The sequence below is a fragment of the Hevea brasiliensis genome, chromosome 13, assembly GCF_030052815.1.
Source record: "Hevea brasiliensis isolate MT/VB/25A 57/8 chromosome 13, ASM3005281v1, whole genome shotgun sequence".
NCBI classification, from domain to species: domain Eukaryota; kingdom Viridiplantae; phylum Streptophyta; class Magnoliopsida; order Malpighiales; family Euphorbiaceae; genus Hevea; species Hevea brasiliensis.
In genome coordinates, this window is record NC_079505.1 from 54,398,173 (window position 1) to 54,423,026 (window position 24,854).

At 30.2% G+C, this 24,854-nt stretch overlaps 1 protein-coding gene across 1 annotated transcript; it reads right to left on the minus strand.

Annotated features, from left to right (window-relative positions):
* Positions 1-2,811: 2,811 nt before the first annotated feature.
* On the minus strand, positions 2,812-13,775 carry LOC110646714 (uncharacterized). Its single transcript, XM_021800243.2, has 4 exons — positions 13,392-13,775; positions 13,032-13,129; positions 3,266-3,329; positions 2,812-3,182 (listed from the first exon to the last, which is right to left on the minus strand). Exons 1-3 carry the CDS (start codon positions 13,639-13,641, stop codon positions 3,276-3,278), a joined length of 402 nt encoding a protein of 133 aa, XP_021655935.1. The 5' UTR covers positions 13,642-13,775; the 3' UTR covers positions 2,812-3,182; positions 3,266-3,275.
* Positions 13,776-24,854: the final 11,079 nt, after the last annotated feature.

The following is a 24,854-nucleotide window of genomic DNA, read 5'->3' on the forward strand; positions in this document are numbered from 1 at the left end:
ACTTTTCCTAATTTAAATGGAATAAATATTACTCAATAGGATAGAAGAATATTGCCTATATAAAGTAGAACTCTTATTTTAGTGTTATTCCTAAATTGAGTGGGACTCCTAATCATATTAGAATTGAGGGAATTAACACCATAAATAAGAGAATGGTGTAAAATATTATTTGGCTTTCAACTCATGGAGTGAGGCTGTCACCCATTGTAGAGAGAAGCCTTACCAATTGCTGCGGATTTGGCTCTGCCCATTGATAAAGAACTTTTGCCAATTGCATTGGAGAGAGGTTTCGTCCTAATGTGAAGAAATAATATAAAATTCAAGAGGAAGGGATTCTTGTTTATTGGTGAAAGAACTCTTGCCCATATAGTTGAAAACAGCTTTTGTGGTGCAGTATTGTAATAGTAAATATATTTGGTTACGTACAGAGGAAATTGAAATTGACTAACTAATATTTTTACTATGAGCAGTTTGATGTAACATGAGTTCTCTTGGGTATAATTGGATTTATAGGTAGTATAACTTTGAGTTTGTAATGATGATTTATTATTGTTGATAGTGAAAGTTGGTATGCTCGTGTGGATATAGCCCTATATTGAAATGGTGAATTATGTAAATATTGGTATTTTATGTGTTTGCTTTATTTTTTTACAATTTATATGCTTTCACGGTGCACAAAATATCCAAAATAGTATTCTTTGATTTACATAAATATGAATTTATTTTCCTTTATTAAATATAAAAAAACTATTATTTAGTGATTCGGTTGTATTGAATAATCTACCCTAACCACATTCCATTAATGGATCGTTTAATATTTTACTTTTACAATGCAAAGATGAATGATTATAATGAATTTAACTTCTTTGTCAAATCAAAGGTTAGCCACTCACTTTATATAGTTTGATCCACCAACAAATCGTAAATCTATATGTGCAGCACAAACAGTAATCTTGAGAGATTCTAACGTTATATTTAATTTAGAATTTATTAAATTAATAGGGATTTAAGATATATATATATATATATATATATATATAGGTACCTCTTTGTCTTTGGTGTTAAAAAGTTTGGTGAGGGAAGGCTACACTGATTCAGGTGGGGGCATACAATCAATTTTATTAAGGAATTACAGTGTAATTTATAAAAGATCATTAAAAAGAGGATTGATGGAAGTCAAACAACCTAACAAGAGAAAGGGACGATGATGGATAGAGTACTAAAGAAAATCATTATATCCAAATTCGATTAATGTTTCTATAATCTGAACCTGTCTTAAATTTGATTAAAGTTTATTATCAATTATTTGAATCCGTCCGTCATGAACTCGATTATTATTACTAAAAAAAAATTTAAAGTATTTAATTTATATATTTTAATTAATAATCAACATAAAAATTTATTTTTTATTAATAATTTATATTTTAAAATTTTAATAATTTCATAAAATATTTAAATTCTATTTTATTTAAAACAAAAATATAAAATTTATAAATATTATTATAAAAAATATATATTTTATATTTAATTAAATATTTATATAAATTGATTCAGATAACACTCAACATATAAAACTCAAATTTATCTGGAACTTATCATGAGTATTATTTTTAAACTCGAATCCAATTATATACTATTCAAATTTATTTTATTAGAATTATTTTATTGAAATTTGATAGGTTAAATATCCACAGAAATTTAATATGTTACCGTTCCCATATGGGAGCGCTAATTAAGTTTTACAAACTGAACTAACATTCGTCAGCTATAATAAAATGGGTGCCCCTTATGATGATCATTCGATTCCTTCTCCTCTTCCTATGAATAATGATAAGAAAAACAAAGGTATTTATTGATTAATTTTCTTTTATTCTTTTTCAATCACGAGTTGGAAAATTCAACAATGCAATGGTGAGCTCCTTTTTCACTCTCTCCTAAAAGCATTTTCTTTATCAACATTAGCCAAAATTTTAACGAGTTATTTGGTACTGCAAACCTTGTGGATCCCATGAAAAAAAAAATCCAATAAATAATTATTTGAGGAAAAAGGAAAGAAATGTTAAATATTTCTGAGGGGACATTACCAATTGTTGTCAATCAAGAGCTGTTTTGAACGTTAGGAAAAATAATAGATATTTAGGATTTTTATTTATTGACTACAATAATGAAAAAAAAAATTGTAAAAGATTTATTGACTTTTTAAAATATAGAATTATAGTCACATAAATTTTTTTGAAATGCGGACAAGCCTTCAAATTTTGAAAATAAATTAAACAAATCTTTTAACTTTTAAATGGTACAGTCCTTAATAGCAATTCTCCATACTTAATTTACAATATCGGTAGACACCTTCTTCATCATAGAAGATGAAGAACGGATCATAAGTTGTTCTTTGCCAAAATGCGGTTCAAAATTTTCATTCATGCAAGCTTATTTATTATAATTACTGAGCCAAGTTCATGTTTATTTTCAAGAATAAGCTTAATAAACCAGTGACTGTGCTCACTGGAATGCTGTGATTTCGCTCTCCATGCTTTGACCTTGATTTCATTATAGAATAACTGATCCAGGCAAATGTTTTTAAAACGTACTCAAACAATGATCTAGCTAGCCTCAGTGGAAGCAAAATCAAAGATCAATATGGTAGGTTCTCGTATCAGCAATGGAACTTGTATGGACCAATATTCGTTCCCTTTCTTGTGATCTTCTGTATCAGTTTAATGACACATCAATTTCAGCTCCATATTAGCTATGAAATTCCTTGCTTGGCTTTCATAGATTCAAGCAATGTTGGTAAATAAGAACTAACTGTTGAAAGAAAATCACGGCCGCAACATAATCGTTGCTAGTAAATGCTTTAGTCAGGTAGAAGTACAGATGCAACAATAATACATCTCCACAACTTGGAGGTACTCTAATTAGATTGCAACTCATGGAGTCCATGAACAAAAAAGCTTGCACTGAAAATTGACTTTTAAAGAGATTACATTACTCACAGCCTAAAACGAAGCCAGACTTGGTTAACCGCTGCAATATACAGCAAATTGCAAACTGGCTGATCTCTAGGAACCCAGACGACAGTTTCCTTTAAGAATCAAGAAGATCAACTTTTGATATTGCATATATTAGGTATGTAGATATGGTATACCAGGTGATTCAACGTTTTCTGCCCAATTTAAAAACTGCATACCAACAGTCATAGCATCAAATTCAAATAATACGTATCTGGTTAAAAACAGAAAACTGATAACTAATGCCATATTACCAGCCCAATCCTACACGCTCTGTACTTGGTTTGAAATTTCTTTTGGTTTTGCATTATCTTTTCCCTGCAATCCGTGAAATCAAAATGTCCAAGGTAAGAGATTCACCCACTACCAATGTCTAAGCAAGATAATCATAAACATCAAGGCCAAAAAACCAGAACAATGTACAGTAAGTGAACCACTAATAAATATGCAAATTGACAGCAAGGACAAATAACCAAACCAAAAAGCTAGTGAACAAACGATTAATACACAATCACATTGACAATTTCATTCATCTAACAATACAATTGCCACATCAATAGTTTCCATCAGAAAAAGCAAGTATACTTGGGTATGTCACAGTTTACAGGTTCCTCATATATAGGTAAAAGTATTTTCACTGAATAAAAGAATAATCTCTAGTTTTCAACAAAAGAACCTAAAACTACTCATCTGCAATACTTGGTTGACATGCATTTGAATGAACTGAATCAAAGAATGGTCCTCTTTTCCCCTTTTTTGTTTTCTTTTATGGTAAGGATAAAAGAATAGCCTGGTTCAACAAATATGAAAGAACAACATATTTTCACTTCTCTAATTCTACCAATATATTATATAGAGCCTGTTTGGTTTAGCTATTGGATGCAACCAATAGCCATTGTTGTTAGCTGATTACTGATAACTAGTCGCAGATAATAATTGATTTATGTTAAGTGTAAAACTATATTTAACTATTGCTGTTGATATGTATAATAACTAATAAAGATATATATCATATAATTTATTTTATTATTGAAATAAATATAAAATTATAAATTTATTATATTATATTATTTATTTTATTATTAAAATAAAAATATAATTATTAATTTAATATAATACATCATTTATTATATTATTAAAATAAATATATAATTATTGATTCAATATATCATATTATTTTTTTATTATTAAAATAAAAAATTAAATAACTTGAAAACTGTAGTTATGAAATAATAAAGTTATTATTATTGTTGATAAAGAAAAAATCTTATAATTTCAAGTTTTTAGTTATAAAAAATGTATTTTTTCATAATAAATAAGTATTTTATATTTTATATTATTAATAAAAAATATTTTAACAAAGTTGTAATATGCTAATTAAGGCGTTAAGATTGTAAATAAAAAAGATAGAAGCAAACAATATTAATAATAACCAAACCAAAAATCTAGTGAACAAACGATTAATACACAATCACATTGACAAGTTCATTCATCTAACAATACAATTGCCACATCAATAGTTTCCATCAGAAAAAGCAAGTATACTATGATATGTCACAGTTTACAGGTTCCTCATATACAGGTAAAAGTATGTTCACTGAATAAAAGAATAATCTCTAGTTTTCAACAAAAGAACCTAAAACTACTCATCTGCAATACTTGGTTGACATGCATTTGAAAGAACTGAATCAAAGAATGGTCCTTTTTTCCCCATTTTTGTTTTCTTTTATGGTAAGGATAAAAGAATAGCCTGGTTCAACAAATATGAAAGAACAACATATTTTCACTTCTCCAATTCTACCAATATATTATGTAGGGCTTGTTTGGTTTAGCTATTGGATGCAACCGATAGCCGTTGTTGTTAGCTTATTACTCATAGCTAGTAGCAGATAATAATTGATTTATGTTAAGTGTAAAACTATATTCAACTATTGCTGTTGATATGTATAATAACTAATAAAGATATATGTCATATAATTTATTTTATTATTGAAATAAATATAAAATTATAAATTTATTATATTATATTATTTATTTTATTACTAAAATAAAAATATAATTATTAATTTAATACAACATGACTTAGAAGCATTACACATTTCTGAGGATTTAACCCAAAATCGTTCAGAATGGAAAAAGCGAATCCATATAGCCGACCCCAAATTTTTGGGATAAAGGCTTAGTTGAGTTGAGTTAAAATAAAAATTTAAATAACTTGAAAACTATAGTTATGAAATAATAAAGTTATTATTATTGTTGATAAAGAAAAAATCTTATAATTTCAAGTTTTTAGACATAAAAAACATATTTTTTCATAATAAATAAGTATTTTATATTTTATATTATTAATAAAAAAATATTTTAACAAAGTTGTAACACACTAATTAAGGTGTTAAGATTGTAAATAAAAAAGATAGAAACAAATAGCATTAATAATATTGATTTTCGAGGTATATGAAAAAGGATAATATTGTCTAAATAGAAAATAAAATCAAATCAGCTATTATTTTATGAGAAATAACTATAAAAATAGAACTGATATGTTATGGAAAGTCAATCACTATATTATTTCTTTGTACATTCTATATTCCTATTTAGGATTTCTTATTTAGGATTTCTTCCTAATTGGTAGAACAAAATTATAGGAATCAATTGTATATATACACCCATGTACAGATTAATTGAAATTAAGAAGAATCACCTCTTTCTACATGGTATCAGAACAGGTTCATTAAGGAATCTAAATATGGAATTTCTTTCCCGTCTGTTTCTGGACTGAAACCCACTGTTACCCTAGGTCATCTATCTAGGGTGACTATTTGTTCTCACCACCCAACTCAGGAGAGTCCTTGGCCGCCAACCGGCCGTCCCCTCTGATCCGGTAGCTGGAATCCAAGCGCGTGAGGCTCATGCGCCCAACTCAAGTTCTCGCCGTTTCTTCACTCGCCGGTGCGTGGAGGAACGTCCGCCGTCGGTTTCGACTCCGATCAGCATTGCCGGCGTCGCCTCAACCCCTCATTCCACCACTGTGTGCTATTGCCTGATCCAGTACACCATTAAAGGACTTATGAGGTTTGGCTCTCAAATCCTATTTCGGTATTTGCTTGATTTGTGATTTTGGGTTATTTTGCAGCTGTAAGCACTTTGAATTAGCGTTTCGGTTAGTTTTATTTGTCTCAACAAATGGCAGACAATAAAAATGTTATTTCTGATGTGATTCCAGTGATGACTAAGATCACAGAACACAAACTTAATGGTTCAAATTACCTGGAGTAGAGTAAGACCGTTATAGTCTATTTGCGTAGCATTAATAAGGATGATCACCTTACTAAAGACCCACCTACTGATGATACATGGCAAACTTGGATAATGGAGGATGCTAGGTTGTTTTTGCGGCTTCGAAACTCGATTCACAGTGAGGTAATTAGTTTAATTAATCACTGTAAATTTGTTAAGGAATTGATGAGTTACTTAGATTTTCTGTATTCTGATAGAGGAAATATCTCCCGTATTTATGATGTTTGTAAGGCATTCTACTGTGCTTAGAGAGGATAAGTCTCTCACGGCTTATTTTATAGATTTTAAACGGGTATATGAGGAACTTAATGTATTGTTGCCTTTTAGTCCTAATGTGAAAGTTCAACAGGCCCAACGGGAGCAACAAGCTGTTATGAGTTTTTTTGCAGGCCTTCCTTCAGAGTATGAGACTACTAAATCAGATTCTCTCCAGTTTTGAGATTTCCTCTTTGCATGAAACGTTCACACGGGTCATTCGTACAGAGAGTACTCAATCTTCACAGCCTGCCAGTAGTACTCTTATTAGCCATAATCCAAATGGACAACAGGGTAATAGAAGAGGAAGTAGAGGAGGAATTACAGGCAACAGAGGTAATCAGTATAATGGGGAGGCTAGTTCTAATCAGGACTCAAGAGGAGTCATTTGTTATTATTACCATGAGTCTAGCCATACAAAATATAATTGTTCACAACTTCAGAGGAAAAATCAGCAATCACAGATAGTAAATATGGCAGCAGAGGATTCTACAGTATCTTCCTCTGAGAAAACTGTTTTGGTATCTGCACAGGATTTTGTACAGTTTTCCCAGTATCAGACATCTCTAAAGCCTACCAGTTCCCCTGTCACTGCTATCGCTAAGTCAGGTAAATCCACTAACATGCTTTGCGTTTTCCTCATCCAAATGGGTTATTAATTCTGGTGCGACAGATCACATGACAGGTAATTCTAGTATTCTATTTGCTTTTCAGTCTAATCTCACTTTCTCTACTACTACTTTAGCTAATAGTTCTACTTCTTGTATCATGGGTTCTGAAACTGCGAACCCGACTTCATCAATTTCTTTGTCATCTATTTTGTGTCTACCAAAATTCTCTTTTAATCTACTTTCTATTAATAAACTTACTCGTATCTTAAATTGTTATGTTTCCTTTTTTCCTGACTAGTGTTTGTTTCAGGATCTTACGACAAAGCAGTGTTTGTTATTACCCATTACTCTTCGTAAAGGTAAGCGTTCATGCATTTACCCTATCTCTTCTTTTGTTTCTCATAATCAATTGTCTTCTTATTCTCGGTGTTTTGTTAATTCTTTAAAATCTGTTCTTATCCCTAATACTGTTGGTGAGGCACTGTCTTATCCTGGCTAGTGTGCTGCTATGAAAGAGAAAATTGAGACTTTAGATGCTAATGGTACATGGGAACTGTTGCAAATGGATATTTACAGTAAAGGTAAATCTTGATGGTTCTGTGGCTAAATTAAAAGCACGCATTGTGACAAAAGGATATGCTCAGACATATGGAGTTGATTACTCTGACACTTTTTCTCCTGCAGCTAAACTTACTTCTGTCACTTGTTTATCTCTTTAGCAGCTACATATGATTGGTCCATGCACCAATTGGATATCAAGAATGCTTTCCTTCATGGTGATCTTTAGGAAGAGGTGTATATGGAGCAACCACCTGGGTTTGTTACTCAGGGAGAGTTGGGTAAAGTTTGTAGGCTTCGGAAGTCTCTTTATGGCTTGAAACAAAGTCCTAGGGCCCGGTTTGGAAGATTCAGTGAAGCAGTACAGGAATTTGATATATAAAAAAGTAAGTGTGATCACTCAGTATTTTATAGGCAATCTGAGGCTGGTCTAATTCTCCTGGTAGTCTATATGGGTGACATTGTCATCACTGGAAGCGACTCTGCAGGTATTTCATCACTTAAAACCTTCCTCCAAACCCAGTTTCAGACCAAAGACTTGGGATTGTTAAAGTATTTCTTGAGTATTGAAGTTATGAGAAGTAAGAAGGGTATTTTCTTGTCTCAAAGAAAATATGTCCTCGATCTATTGACAGAGACAAGAAAATTAGGTACTAAGCCTTGCAGTGCACCAATGACTCCAAATTTACAACTGTTAGCAGGGGATAGTGAGTTGTTTGAAGATCCAGAGAGATACAGGAGATTGGTAGGAAAATTGAACTACCTTACAATCACTCGTCCTGACATTGCTTATGCCGTTAGTGTGGTAAGTCAATTTATGTCTTCCCCAGCTGTTGCTTATTGAGAAGCCTTGGGACAAATCTTGTGTTATCTGAAGGGCGCTCCAGGAAAAAGTTTGTTATATGGTAATCATGGGCATTTGAATGTTGAATGTTTTTCAGATGCCGACTGGGCTGGATCTAAGGTAGACAGGAGGTCAACTACTGGATATTGCGTTTTTGTTGGAGGAAATTTGGTGTCTTGGAGAAGCAAGAAGCAGAGTTTCTCGATCTAATGCTGAATCGGAATACAGAGCCATGGCACAATCAGTATGTAAGGTAATGTAGATACATCAATTACTAGATGAGACAGGATTTAAGACCTCTCTGCCTGCAAAATTGTAGTGTGATAATCAAGTTGCTCTCCATATTGCTTCTAATCCAGTGTTTCATAAGCGGACCAAACATATTGAGATTGATTGCCACTTTGTTTGGGAAAAGATTTAACAACAGATCATCTCAACAGGACACATTAAAACTGGAGAGCAGTTAAGAGATAGTTTCACAAAAGCTCTGAATAGAGCTAGGATTGACTACATTTGTAACAAATTGGGCATGATTAACATCTATGCTCCAACTTGAGGGGAGTGTTATGGAAAATCAATCACTATATTATTTCTCTGTATATTCTGTATTCCTATTTAGGATTTCTTACTTAGGATTTCTTCCTAATTAGTAAAAAACAGTTATAGGAATCAATTGTATATATATACCCATGTACAGATTAATTGAATTTAAGGAGAATCATCTCTTTCTACATGATACAAACTGCAACTGAAGGGTATCATATCAGTTACCTATTAGCTCTATTTTTTGAAGTTTACCAAATACTTTGATTCACTTGTTTGGATGTATATCAATTATCAGCTGCACCCAAAAAGTGAACCAAATATCCACATAGTCATTATCTCTGAATTAAGAAAGACCAATAGAAATGACAAGTCTTCTAAGATAAGGGGAAGTAGGGAGACTAGGTTTTATTTGGCACTTTGTAAAAATGCAGAATGAATCAGGGCCACAAATAATGTTCATATAAATAATTGTAACAATAAAGGTTTGAGTACATACATATAATAATGACTAGACATATCATTAATCTCAGTGAATATCAATACAGAGCATCCTTTTTGCATTGACAAGGCCAACAAACAATGCAAGAATGGGATAAACAACCCAAGCCCACCATCCAGAAGAGACAAATTAAATGCTATTCCATAAACAATACAATGGAATTAAAGTATTGTGACTCGTGGGGCATTCATTGCAATATGAATTTCAAAAGCAGGTTTTTTATGAAAATTTTCTCATCAAAATCCAGAATGAAAACAATTGGACTACTATAAGTAGTCATTTGTTTTCTTGAAAGGCAGTGACTATCTTTCACGTGGCTAAATTTGCCTTTTTCTAGCCGCACGTCATCTACCTTCACAAAAGTCTAAATAACTACAGGGAGAGAAAAGGGAATGGTCTTGTGGTGTAATATAACTGTTGAAAAGATTTGAACAACTTGGAGAGCATAAAAATTGCTATTTATTTACTCGATAGTCAGCATCTGACTATTAAGGTAGATTGGCATGTACATCTCCCCTTTCTCATGCCCTTCCCCTTCCACCCTTTCTCAATAAATATAGTTTTTTTTTTTTTTGGTGTGTGTGTGTGTGTGTTGGGTGGGGTTAATGCGCGGGGGTGGGTGCTAGCGAGGAGAGGTTTTATGCAGCTATTGCATGTCAAAAAATTATGAACACTTTGAAGAGTGTATCAATTGGTATTTAGCCCAATTGTAGGAGAACCTACCTTTCAAAATGGGTATCCATGCATTTGGACAAAATCCACATCCAATAGTTATGTCCCCAACCAACCAAATTGAGCCCCAAACCTGGCAATTACTTTTTTCTATTAACCAGCCAAAATCCATTTCTTTTTCCACTTAGGATGCACATGTAGGGTGTGTTTGGAGAGTCTAAATATGAAAAAGCTCAATTTAATTGAAATCTGTTATGATCAATTCTCATGTTTAAAAAGTTTAAAGTTGCTAGACTTCAATTATTTTAGTTTGAAAGAAAAAAGTAATTTTAAAAGAAATGAACTCATACCCAAGTGACATGATTTTTCAAGAATTTACTTCATCATGCTTAAAATCCAAAATACAACAAAGACAACAACTATGCCTTAATCCCAACCCCTACTTAAATTATATTTGTTTCTTCATAATCAAGGGCACAATATGAATACAAGAACATTCATTTCACATTTCAATTATTCCAAAAATGATCTCTATTATTTTAAAATTTATTCCAAACACAAGCTTACAAAATCATTTGAATTGAATTGAATTCATTCTAGTATAAGAAGTATTACGTAATAAAGAATAATTAAAAAGGATTCATGCCTAAAGTGCAAGCTAATATATTAGTCCTACATCAAGAACACATCTTGTAGGGCCCATCTAAGAAATTGCAAACATTTTGAAATTTAAATAAAACAACCTACATTTTCCTATAATCCTATTTAGTTCTAATTGCACAAATTTTGAGTACCAGGATCAACTTTTTATCTATGCACACACACATAATCAGAAAGCATCCCGCTAGTTCCAATATAAAAGGGGTGCTAATGTCACGTACTGCATGATTTAGAGAAAGTCAAAGCATGCCACCTTCCACTCTCATCGCAAGTCAGCTATTTCCCAATGCCTTCATCAGCAACGCTTTTTTTTTTTTTCCCCCTAAACTCATCTACGCAAGCAAAAATTAGTTCTTTAGGAGAAACGGATTGTTCTGTAAGTGACAAAGCTTGACTTCCAACAAGTATATTGCTACATTATATTTAGCAATTGCATAGGTGTGCCCTGTATATCAACATCTATATTCCATCTAAACACAATAACTTATGAATAGTTGTCACAACCTGTTAGCAATTGGGTAGGAGTGCCCTATATATCAACATCTATATTTCACATAAACATGATCCCTTCTAAAAGTTGTTTCAACCTGCTCTCTCTCTCTCTCTCTCTCTCTCTCTCTCTCTCTCTCTCTCTCTCTCTCTCTCTCTCTGAACACTTTTTCAAGTCTTTTTTTTCCTTATCTCAATAGCTGAATACATTCCCTTCAGTTCCTCAAAGCATAGATTTCCTGTGGATATCTGATCAAAATAGTTATAAGTCATAGCAAGAAATCACAGATTCTAAGATGTGTTAGAGAAGGACATGAATGATGCAGCAGAAAATTTGATGATAACTGACACTGATTTGCGCAGTCTGAATCATTTCTTGAATCATACAGATTTAGAGCAGATTTCAAGGGCTGTTTTGGGAAAATTCATGATGAATCAGAACAGGAAAAGATCAGGGGCTATAGGCAACCAAGAGGAACTTGATAAAATAAAATAATTTTTTGCTCGCTATGATGGAACAGAAATAGGAGCATGGGAAGGAAGCTGTATTCCTAACCTGGGAATCACACACTCAACTGAAACTGAATACTTCCTACAAAAGGAGTATAGCATCTCAAAACACAAATAAAAGTTTAAAATTCTGTTAACTATATTCCTTCAGAAAAGTTATTACATCAATGCATATAGCGTTGACTAAGTAGTTAGCATAGTTGAGGGTGAAATAATACAAGGTAGAATATCATTGACATTTTAGCAAGAATGATTTCCAGTAGATTGTTATACTGATGAAGCAGCTTGGCAATCTAGGTTACAAAATTATTGCCCAACAAAAGTATAAATCAAGCCCTCATCTTGCAACATTCTGTTATAGAGTAATCAACCTCTTAACCAGACACATTTTCAGTTATAATAGCATTGCATAAACACTATTGTTTTTGCTGCAATAAATTACAAAGAAGAGAACACAAATCTCATAGAATTAGTGCAACTAGCTTCGTGAACTTAGATCAAGCAACTAATAGTGAGTGAATTCATACACTTTGAGAAACAAATCAACAACACAGATAATCTTTTAGAACAAGCCACAAAATGGATATCAGAAAGTAATTATTAAAATGACAATCAAACTTGGTTGTTGTATAATGAAGAATAATTGTATAATAAAGAATAATTAAGGGACTGAGAGAAAGGCATGAGAATTGAAAAGCAATTGCTTTTAAGCTACTTACCTTTAACTTCAACAATAAAATTCATTCTACCAAACTTAATGATGATAATTAAAGCAGTCAAAGCTAAAGCTGCACAAATATATTGTTAAAAGAAAGCAATCATGAAGATGACAGTGGTGGTGGCATTCTAATGAGAAAAACACATTAAGTCCTTCAATTTTTGTTATTAAAAAAAAAACACGCCATAACAGATTACCAATTCCTTGCACATTATAAATATACTATTAAAAACACAGCATACTATAAAAAAAATAAAAAATAAAAAAGTCCTTCAATTAAGACTTAAGAAAAAAAAAGCATAACAGACCATTGATGAAAAACAATATACTATAGATTCATGATTCATGCAATCCAGCTTACCAATTCCTTGCTCTCATAATAATCATCCAACGCCCACTGATACTTGGACTGATTTAACCCAAACCAACGTGCCAAATACTCATCCAAACTTGAATGTGCTGCAAATAACGTGAAAAGGAAAAGACAGTTCAAACTTGGTTTTATTAATGACGAGTAAAGAATAGGTAAATCCCCCAAATCCCAAATTTTCCAAGGAAAACTCTTAATCAAGATCATTCCCATAATTAAAATTCCCTCTTAGTTTGATTCTTTACTTTCAACAAACCAAACCAGCATCAAAGAAGAAAGAGCAAAACAGAAAGTCACAACATATCATACATTGAAAGAAACGAGGAACTGGAAGGAAAAAAAAAAACAAACCATTTTGCACTTTGTCGAAAGCACTTCTGAAGAACCCAGAAACGGACACATCAGACAAAGGCTGAGCAGAAACAGACTTATCGATTTGCTGGGGCGGCGGCAGGACGGGAGGCGGTGAAACCACCTTTTTAGGGGAATCAAAAACAGGCCCCGCCGGTTTAGGGGTGGAGGGAGGGGTCACGAAGACAGTGTAGGGCCCGATTTTCCCGATCATAGGAGGGGGAGTAGATGGGTCCTTGTTGATTGGCATCGTAAGGGGAAAATGAGAAATAAAGTGGGAAAATAGAAGGAAAGGGCGACAAAGGGAGAGAGAACTGGGTTTCTTTTAAGAAGAAGAAGAAGAGTAAAGAAAGAGTGAGAGTGGCTGAATAGATTCTGTACGGGTTGGACTTGGGTTTGAAGTGAACTGTGAACAGTGCACGCATACCAAGCTGTTAGATCTTTGTCTTTTTCTTTTGGTTAATTTACAACTAAATCCTTGACATATAACAAAACTACAAATTAGTCCTTAATTTATTTTTAATAACAATTTAGTTTTTAAATTTAAACTCTATTAATAAATTAATCTTTATAATTTTTTTTCAATTTAAAATAATTCAGTTTTAAAATTTTATTTTATTTATAAAATAATCTTCACATTTAAATTTTGTATTTAAGTAATTATTTATTTTATATTTAATATAAACAATTAACTATTTTTAATATAAAATAATTTAATGCTTAAAATTTTATTTTATTAGTAAAATAATCTTTACATTAAAATTTTATATTTAATTAATTATTTATTCTAAATTTAATATAATTATAGTAAATAAAAAATATATAATTACTTGAATATAAAATTTAAATATATAAACTATTTCACTAATAAAATAAAATTTTAGAGATTATTTTATTAATAAAATAAAATTTTAAAAATTAAATTATTTTAAAGGTAAGAAGTTATTTCAAGCCCTTGAAAATTTGATGAATAATCATTTAAACTCGGATCCACTTAATCTCTTAAACTAATTAAAATAACTATTTAAACTCATAAATTTTTTAAAATAGCTTAAAAAATCCAAAACTTTAACACTGTTAAATTTCTGTTAAAAAGTTAAAAGAAAATAGACATTTAAATCTTTTAAAAATGACCCAATAGCCATTTAAGTCCCATTAAATAAATATATTTAATTTTAAAAATTAAAATTTCAATAATTATGTTTATAAATAAATTATGGTATTTACATTGTTAATAAATAAATAAAATAATTTTATAAAAATTATAAAATATTATTCAAATATTTATAAATATTTAAATTTAAATTTAATAAAAAGTATTAAAATTCCTTTACTTCAATCAAACAAAAAAAAATTCAAATACCAAACAATAAACTTTAAACTCAAAATTTCCTTTAAAATGCATGATCAATAAATATGTGAATATTATTATTTATGTAAAATAAATAGAAAAAGCCGTAAAAATACATTGAAAATGTAAATTTAATTTTCTTATGTAGGTATGTTATTCAAACTGTATAATAATTAAAAAAAATAAAGAAAATCTAAACCATTTCTTATAATTCTTTATTAACTTTATTAAGAAAATTATATTTTTAGGGCTTTTATTATTCATAATTCTTATATTTTATGGCTTTTACTTGCTTTATTAAGAAAATCTAAAACTATTTCTTATAATTTAATTTTTCAATATATTTTTATCACTTTTGTTATTTATCTTACATATATAATAATATTGATATTTTTTTAATGATACTTTAAAAATGTTTTGAAGGAGATTCTGATATTAAATTTTAGTGTTTGGATGACGAGAAAAGGAAAGAAAAATTTAAATTATTTCCAGTGTTTAGTTGAAGTAAAAGATTTTTTATATATATTTTAATAAATTTAAACCTAAATATTATACATTTTTAACAATATTTTATTTATTTTATAGATTCTATAAAATTACTTTATTTCTTTATCAATAATACAAATTAACAAAATTTATTTATAAACTCCTGAAATTTACATATCTATTAATTAAACTCTCATATTTAATTGATATTTCAAATTGACTCGACTTTTAATAAATCATTAATATATTTAATGAAAATTTTACGTTAATTGGCATATCATCACTAGAAAAGTCACATAAGAAATTTCAAATTAAGATTAATTGTTCAAAAAAAACCTATAAAGTTTATTAATTTTTACAATTAAACTTTAAAATTTATATGATTATTAATTAAACTTCACATTTGATTGATGTTTCAAATTGACTCAATCATCAATAAATTATTAAAATATAGTGTTTAGGAAGTAATTATAATAGCTTTTATCTTGACTATTTTAATTAAAAATTGCACTTTATAAATTTATTTATAATTAATATTAATGAATAATTAATTCAAAAGAATGATTATTCTTTTTTTTATTGATTTGATTCACCTTGCAAGTTGAGAGAATGAGCTTCTTGCATATTTGCTTTGACAAAAAATACTGTTAAAGAGAAAATTACATAGTTGAAAGAGATTAAAAATAAAATTGCTGAAAAGTTAATGTAACTTAATAAAAAATATAATTAAAATGATATACTAATTAATAATTTATAAAATAAATTTAAAGTATTAATAAAAAAAAATAAATAAAATATAAAATAATTTATTTAAAGAAAGATTTAACTGTACAGATAAGAAAAATTTAAATTTTATTTTATTTTATTTTATTTTTAAGATTATATTATGTTGCTATGTATTAAATAGTAATAACAAACAAGGTTTTATTAACGTTAACTTAAATATATAGATTGATTCAAATAAAATAATATAATTTTATCTATAAAATAATTAATTATTAAAATTTAATTAATAATTATAAAAATTTAAAAATTTAATTATAAAAATTAGCCAAATGTATAATTTTTTTTTAATAATTAACAAAAAAAAGAACAGTTTAGATAAAAGGCCTATGTACACCTCACGAGTTTCTGTCAAATCATTAATGATTACCATTAACTAAGACAATAAAAAAATAATATATAATTGAAGAATGATAAAATAAATTATCAATACTATGACTCTGTAGAAAGCTTGATAACGACCTGGGTGCTAGAAGCTCAAGATTGTTTTGAGAAATATCTTAGCACATTTTTTTAATTGTTTTTTTATTTTTTTTAAGTACATATCATTGAACCAAATTTAAAATTATAAAATTTTAAATTTAAATTTTATTAAATATATATAAATAATATTATTTAATTTTTTTAAAAAATATATTATTTAATTATTGTATTTATTTTTATTAAATTTTTTAGTTCATTAATCAAATATTATATTAAGAGAATAGATTTTAATGTCAATTAAATTATTATTTAATTTTTTTATTTTAGTAAAATTAATTAGATAGTCATTATATTTTAAAGATTATTATTATTTAATTTATTTATTTTAGTAAAATTAATTATATGATTCATATATATTGAATAATATATTCCTTAAAATGAAAATTAAAATTTTATTGTATGGAAACTAAATCAGAATTTGTATTTTTTTAAAATTATTCAAATATTTTCATACAATTCTCTGAGCATTATTTTTATATTTTCTCTATTAAGAAATATTTTTTTCCAAACTAACACCTTGATTATTTAGAGATCTAAACAAATTGATTAACCTTTTTCCATAGAAAAATTGTATCATTTTTCTATCAAAAAATGAAAATGAAGAGAAAATAAGGGAGGGCATGGTATGGGTGCATATAGGAAAAAAACATGGGAAGAGAGAAATAAGAGAGAGTAAGAGTAAAATAAAGGGGAAAATGTCAAGGTAGTTTGGGTATAAAAAAAAAAAAATTAGAGTGACTAAGTAGTTAACAAAACTAAATTACAGGAACTAACTAATATGTTTTTTAAAATATAAAAATCAACTAATTAGTTTTAGTAAAATAGAGAGACTACATAGTAATTTGATTAACATTAAATCCATTGACTTACAGAAAAATTGATAAAAGGACTAAACAGTTTAATGAACAAAAAATAAGGGACTAAAAATATATTTTTTAAAATATAGAAACTAAATAGTTAGTTTCATTGAAATACATAGACTAAAAAGTAATTTTTCTTCCTCTATTTTAATGAAACTAACTATTTGGTCTTATTTAAAAAATACAATAGTCAGTTCCTGTATTTTTATTTCATCTACTCTTTAGTCCCTTTGTCCAATATAAATTAATTTTCTGTTACTATATTCAAAGGAGAGAAATTACCATTATAAGAATTAAATAATTAAGATTTAAAAAATAGAGGGACTATATAGTTGTGTTTTTCAAATTACAAAGATTGAATGAGATTTAAACTAACACTTAAAATGATTGAAGGGACTAAAGAGTAAACCAAATAAAAATATAAAGGCTAACTAGTGTATTTTAAAATAAGAGGACCAAATAATTTGTTTCATTATAATAGAGGGACTAAATAATAATTTTTTTAATTTCTTTTATTCATGTTTGTCTCATAACAAAAAAGGAAAAAATGAGTTACTTGCCCTTTGAGTTTATCCCTTCATGTTTCTCCATAATTCCTTCACATCATTAAACTCACTTTATAGTCATTAGACACCAACTTACTGCTCGAATCATCTTATCCACAATCTTCTCTTTCTTGATAACCATAAGCCTTCATTAGCTATTAAAACATCAATTTATTACCCCCAGACATTCACTGTTTCCTAACCTCGCCTCCTTTCCTAGTATTTCACAAACCAACATTAATTGCTAAATTACCTTCCAATGTCAATAATATGTCTGACTTGGATAGTATAATGTCCAACCTCATTAACAAAGCCCAAAATCTTTTATGCTCATAAACAATCCTCCAACTCTCATCAAATAGCAACCATAACATGCTGCTAAAACAAAAGATTGTTAGTAGAAAAGCTCATTATTGATAAAAATTATAGTGCAAACACCATTAAAGCTAGCCCATAATTGAGTGAGCAAAGAAACAATGGTAAATAGAACTTAGCCTCTATAAAAATTCTAACCCTTTCTTCAATGTTCTTAGTACCTATTTATAGGTAAATTGGATGGCTTAAGAGATAATTTGATGATGATGATGATGATGATGATGATGATGATGATGATGATGATGATGATGATAATAATAATAATAATAATAATAATAATAATAATAATTTTATTATCTCATCTCTAGGATAAAAGGCTAGCAGATAATATTTCAAAAAGATAAGACTTACAACAAAGTATTGATTTTGTAAAGGGTGGCTGGTCGGTTACAAGAGTATCAATAAGCTGTTCTTTGTTGTCTATTAGCTATAAATGAAAACCAAAACTTTTTTATGAGACACCTATTTGTAAAAAGCTTTGGATGTATATTTTCTAATGCAATTGATTTCACCAAAAAATGTCCACCTGTTGTGATAAAGAATAATAACATGAAGAAAGAGTTAAATAGTGCAAAGAACTATTAGTGAAATGATAAGTTTTATGTGTGCTCATGAATAACAATCGTCATTGCAAGATTGAAGGCTATGTCAGAGGAAGTTAGGCTAAGTCAGAGGAAGTTGTTGTGATACAGAATAATAAAGTGAAGAAAGAGTTAAATAGTACAGAGAACTAGTAGTGAGACAGTGAGTTTTATGTGTGCAGATTGAAGGTTAGGCCAAAGGAAATTGCTATGCAAAAGCTATGAAGGCGGCTGTCATCTTCTTAGAGATTATTAGTGTAGCAAGTTGTAATGAGCTGGAATGGTTGAGTGTTTATCGTAAATTTGATAGGTTGTTAAGAGATAAGTTGAGCTATAAAAGAAATAATAACTGTTGTATGGATTCATTCTGAAATTTCCAGTGAAATAATACCATTTTCTATGATTTTTTTCTTTTATCATAACATTTGGTATTATAGCTATATCCTTGATGATGACAGTCAAGGAGACTCATTCACAAGAATGGCATAAGGAGATTGCTTCTATGGTGTTGGAGTATGAGGATAGACAATAAACAAGACTACAGGACATGGTGGTAGAGCTCAAGACCTTGCTTACAAGATTGACTCACCAAAGTGTAAAAGTAGTTGAGCAAACAAATCGAGTAGAGTAGTTGCAGAATGAAGAACATGAAGATCGAGTAGGGAATCCATGGAATAGCTCTACAAATCTAGAATTCCCATGCTTCAATGGTGAAGGTGTGGAAGGATGGCTATTGAAAGCTAAGTATTTCTTTGAAGTTGGAAGAATTGCCTTTGAGAATCATATAAAACTAGTATCATTACACCTAAAAGGAAGGCTATTCAATGGCATCAAGGTTTTGTTAAGATGAAAGGAGCAAATACTTATGCAGATTGGGGTAAGTAGTACACTAAGACTATGAGGCCAAGATTTGGCAGTTAAGCCTATGATGACCCCTTAGTAGAACTCAGGAATTTGAGGTAAACAAATTCTCTCCAAGATTTCCTGAATGCATTTAATGAATCGCATTCGCAAGCAGGTATTACTGAAGAACAAACCCTCAATTTCTTTTTATCTTGCCTTAATGATAAAATACAAATGCCCTTTCGTATGTTTAAACCTAGAACTTTGGCTAAAGCATATTCCCTTGCTATATTACAAAAGATAACAGTAGTGGTAATCTAATAAAAGCCTAAATCCACATCAAAACCCAATCTAAATTTTATAACTTTTGTAAGTTACAAACCCCTCACTATAACCACATCCACTACATACCCAAAATTATGTTTGAGTACAAAACATTAAACAACCTAGCAAAATGTCAAACCAATAAATGTAACCTAAAAGATTCCACCAACTCTAACCAGTAAGGAAATAGATGAAAACAGGGCAAAAAATCTTTGCTATTGGTGTGATGAAAAATAAGCCCTTAGGCATAGATGTAAAAAGAGGTAGATATATGTCCTACAACTTAAAGAAATAATTGATGAAGATGAATTAGAAGAAGTAGATGTTAAAGGTGAGATATTAATGAGCATGTGCAAGAAGGCCAACTTTCCCTTAATGCAATGTGGGGAACTAAAAGTAATCAAACGATGATGATTAAAGGTAGCTATCGAAAAAGAAGGTTGAATGTATTGATAAATACAGGAAGTACTCATAATTTCCTTAGTGAATATATGGCTAAAAAGTTGCACTATGTGGTTACAAAAGTTAAGAGAGTTTGGGTAGAAATTGTTAATAGCCAAGAGTTAAAATGTGATTCTATGTGCCATAATTTAGAATGGGTCATGCAGTAGCAGAAATTTACAATTGATGTGTATTTGTTACCTCTTGAAAGCTATGATTTAGTATTGGTGTGAAATGGCTTAAAACTCTAGGCACAATTAACTAGAATTTTATTGATCTCACTATGACTTTTAGTTTATAGGGCAAGCAACACTTCCTAAGGGAAGAACAACTTCTGGCTCATAATCAGAAGCTTAATACTAATATTGCTAAATAGTTTAAAGGGTTCAAATCTAATATTGTTGGCTATGGAAGTTTTAAAGGAAGCCTCTATGCATTAAAAGGATAACAAGAATAGAGGAAATTTGGTTAGTGCATTAGTATTCTAATGTTTTGCACTAGCCTACTAGTTTACCACCATAGAGGGAGCATGATCACAAAATTCCAATTAAACTTGGATCTTAGCCTATGAGTGCAAGGCCTTACAGGTATGCTTTAATGCAGAAGACTATAATTGAGGATATGGTGAAAGATATGCTCAAGTCTGGTGCTATTAGAAATAGCTCAAGTCCTTATGTAAGCCCTATTGTGTTCGTTAAGAAGAAAGATAATACATGGAGAATGTGTATTAATTATAGGAGTCTCAATAATATCATAGTCAAGGATAAATTTCCTATTCCCTTGATTGAAAAAATGCTTGAAGAATTGGGTAGAGCTAAGGTCTTCTTTAAATTTGATCTTAGATCAGGTTAAAATTGCCTTTGAAACTCATGAAGGCCACTATGAATTTTTGGTAATGCCCTTTGGGCTAACCAATGCTCCATCAACCTTTCAATCACTAATGAACTCTATTTTTAAACCATTATTCAGGAAATGTGTCCTTGTATTCTTTGATGATATATTGATTTACAGTAAAAATAAGGAGGAACATTTAGAGCACTTAAAAGTAGTTTTGCGATTAATGAAAGAGCATCAACTTTATGCCATAAAAAAAAAGAGAAAGTAAGTGCCACTTTAGTGCTGATCATGTGGAATATCTTGGCCATGTAATTACAGCAGCAAGAGTGCATACTAGCCCAAAGAAGGTGCAAACAGTGCAGTCTTGGCCCATTCCTTAAAATGCCAAACAACTAAGGAGCTTTTGAGGGCTTATAGGTTAATATCGAAGGTTCATTCAAAGCTATGGTAATATAGCCAGGCCTTTAACTTAATTGTTGAAAAATGTAAACTATTGTTGGAATGATGAGACTCAACTTGCTTTCATTATACTTAAGCAGGCTATGGTAAATGCTCTAGTATTAGCCTTACGAGATTTTTCTAACTCATTTTTTGTTGAAACAAATGCATCTAGAGAGGGAATTGGAGCCGTACTTATGTAAAAGGGCCATCCTATAGCCTACATTAGTAAGGCTCTCTCCTATAAGAGTCTAGCTCTTTCTGCCTACGAAAGAGAATTAATGGGAGTTTTATTTGTTGTAAAATCGTGGGAATATTATTTGATGCATAAGGCACTTTGTTATAAGAATTGATCAATGAAGCTTAAAATATCTTGTGAAGTAGAAGGTGACAACACCTGATCAGCAAGCTTGGCTCACTAAATTGCTGCATTTTGACTATGAAATTCAGTACAATTGTGGTCAAGAGAATCAAGTAACAAATGCACTTTAAAGGGTTGATTTTGCAGCACTTAATGCTATCATTGCCCATGTCATCCCTAATTAACTTTTTGTAGCTATCGAGCACACATGGCAGATTGATGTAATATTTTAGAAAAGTATTTTTGATCTACAACAAGATGTTAATTTGCATCCTAGTTATTCTTGGCAGTAGAATCTTTTGAGAAGAAATGGTAAATTGGTGATTGGAAATTCTCTTGATTTAAAGAATTAGCTACTAGAGTTATATCATGACTTTGCATTGGGTGGTCATTTTGGGGTATCAGCTACTAGCAGAAGACTTTCAACTGTTGCCTAATGGAAGGGACTTTGGAAATCTGTTAGGGAATATATCAGGTAGTCAATTGTTTGTCAATAGAATAAATATGAAAATATAGCTGTTCTAGGCACCATCCTTTGCCATTTCCTTAAGGGATTTTTATCGATGTTACTATGGATTCTATAGATATGGGTCACCTAAATCACAAGGGAAAACTGTGATCATGGTGGTAGTTGATCGTTTGACTAAATATGCCCATTTTATTGGTTTAACACATCCCTATAAACAGCATATGGCACAACTTTTCTTGGATCATGTTTATAAATTGCATGATCTTCCTTCTGTGATTATTACAGATAGAGACCCTATTTTTATAAGCCTATTGTGGCAGGAATTCTTCAATCTTTAAGGTGTTTCATTACATCTTTTCACTACATACCATCCTTAGAATGATGGTCAAATTAAGGTGGTAAATAGATGTTTGGAGACTTATCTATTATGTATGGCTGGAGATATGCCCCACACTTGGTTTAATGGCTCTCATTAGTAGAATTATGGTATAATATCTCTCATCATTCTGCTATTAACATGTGTCCCTTCCAAGCTCTTTATGGCTTTCCACTTGCTATTTACATTCCCTATTCCCTTGGAGATTCAAATGTAGCTGTTGTTGATATGATGATAAAGGATAGGGAAGATGCCATTGGGTTACTTAAGCATCATTTAACTATGGCATCTCGTTAAATGAAGCAAATGGTAGATAAAAAGAGAACAAAAAGAAACTTTTAACTAGGTGATAGTTGTTCTTAAAATTATAGCTTTACATTCAACATTCAATGGCTCGTTCACATTCCAAACTTCATCACAAATATTTTAGTCCATTTATGGTAACTCAAAAGATTGGCAATGTTGCTTATCGACTTAAACTTCCTGATGAAGTTAAGATTTCATGTTTCATTGCTTAAACTAGCTTATGCTTATATTACAACTTCACTTACATTGACTAATCTCTCCACTACTTATAGTCCATACCCTCAGGTTGTTTTGGATAGAAGGATAGTGAAGAGAAGAAATCAGGCTATTGCACAATGGTTGATTCATTGGACCAACACTTCTCCAGCTGATGCCACTTAATAGTTTGCTGATGAATTACAACTGAGATTTCCTCAATTTTCTCCTTGAAGATAAGAGTGTTTCAAGGAGGAGGAATTATTGTGATACATGATAATAAAGTGAAGAGAGAGTTAAAAAATGCGGAGAACTATTAGTGAAACGATGAGTTTTATGTGTGCTTATGAATAATAATCATCATCGCAAGATTGAAGGCCATGTCAGAGGAAGTTGTTATGCAAAAGCTGTGAATGCGACTGTCATCTTCTTAGAGATTGTTAGTATAATCAGTTGAAATGAGCAGTAATAGTTGAGAGTTTGTTGTAAAGTTTTAGGTTGTTAGGAGATAAGTTGAGTTATAAAAAAAAACAATAATAATTGCTGTATGGATTCATTCTAAAATATCCTGTGAAATAATACTATTTTTTGCAATTTGTTTCTTTAATCACAATAACCTACAACTCTACATTCAGTCGAAATAAAGGATTGGGGTTAGTTTTACCAAGTGTAGAAGATAAGCTACATGAGTGCAGCCTATCGGCCACTAATAGTGGCCTATCAACTACCCCTCTATTCTAGTGTTAGCTTAGGCTTGACCCTCCTTTTAGTCTATCACCAATTGAGCTTCCGTAGTCCTTAGTTAACCTTAAACTCACTATTAAAACCATGAGTTTTGATCCTTTACTTTGAAATTGAATTCCATTTCACTTGCTATCTAATCTAGTTCTATAGTTATCGTCATCGAACTTCCAAGATATAAAAAAAATTTAGTGCTTACATAATGACCTTGAGTTAGGAAAGATTTGGGTTAATAAACTTGAGGTTGATAGGAGAAATAAAAAGGGAAAGAGAAAGTGATGAGAACCCCAATGGACTTACCAGGGAACCCCAAAATATTTGAATCAATTCCCCAGAATCCTCACAATCAGATTCTTTTACTTGAAATCACTTAACCCAAAACTAATGTTGTGATAGAGAACCAAGTGAATAATTCAAATAGAAAAATAAAGGATTCAAGACCCAATACTAGCCTATGGTAGATAACCATGAATATTAATGTATTAATCCTTTCATGTTAATTAAACTTGTCCAGAAGAAAAGTTCAATGAAGAACAATAGAGAAGAAAACTCTCTCAATAATCAATTGATTAATATCTCAAAGTTGTGTTTACAGCCCTAAAATATTCTATTTATTTGTATCTCCTAATACAAAGCCAAAATAACCTAAAACTTTAGGAGCATTAAAA

Excerpts from the sequence above, each read along its gene's own strand:
- LOC110646714 (XM_021800243.2), bottom strand. The coding sequence starts at position 13,641 with ATGCCAATCAACAAGGACCCATCTACTCCCCCTCCTATGATCGGGAAA. Across the intron at positions 13,130-13,391 it reads TTTCGACAAAGTGCAAAATG|CACATTCAAGTTTGGATGAG; the intron begins GTTTGTTTTTTT and ends CGTTATTTGCAG. Across the intron at positions 3,330-13,031 it reads ATTATGAGAGCAAGGAATTG|GGAAAAGATAATGCAAAACC; the intron begins GTAAGCTGGATT and ends CACGGATTGCAG.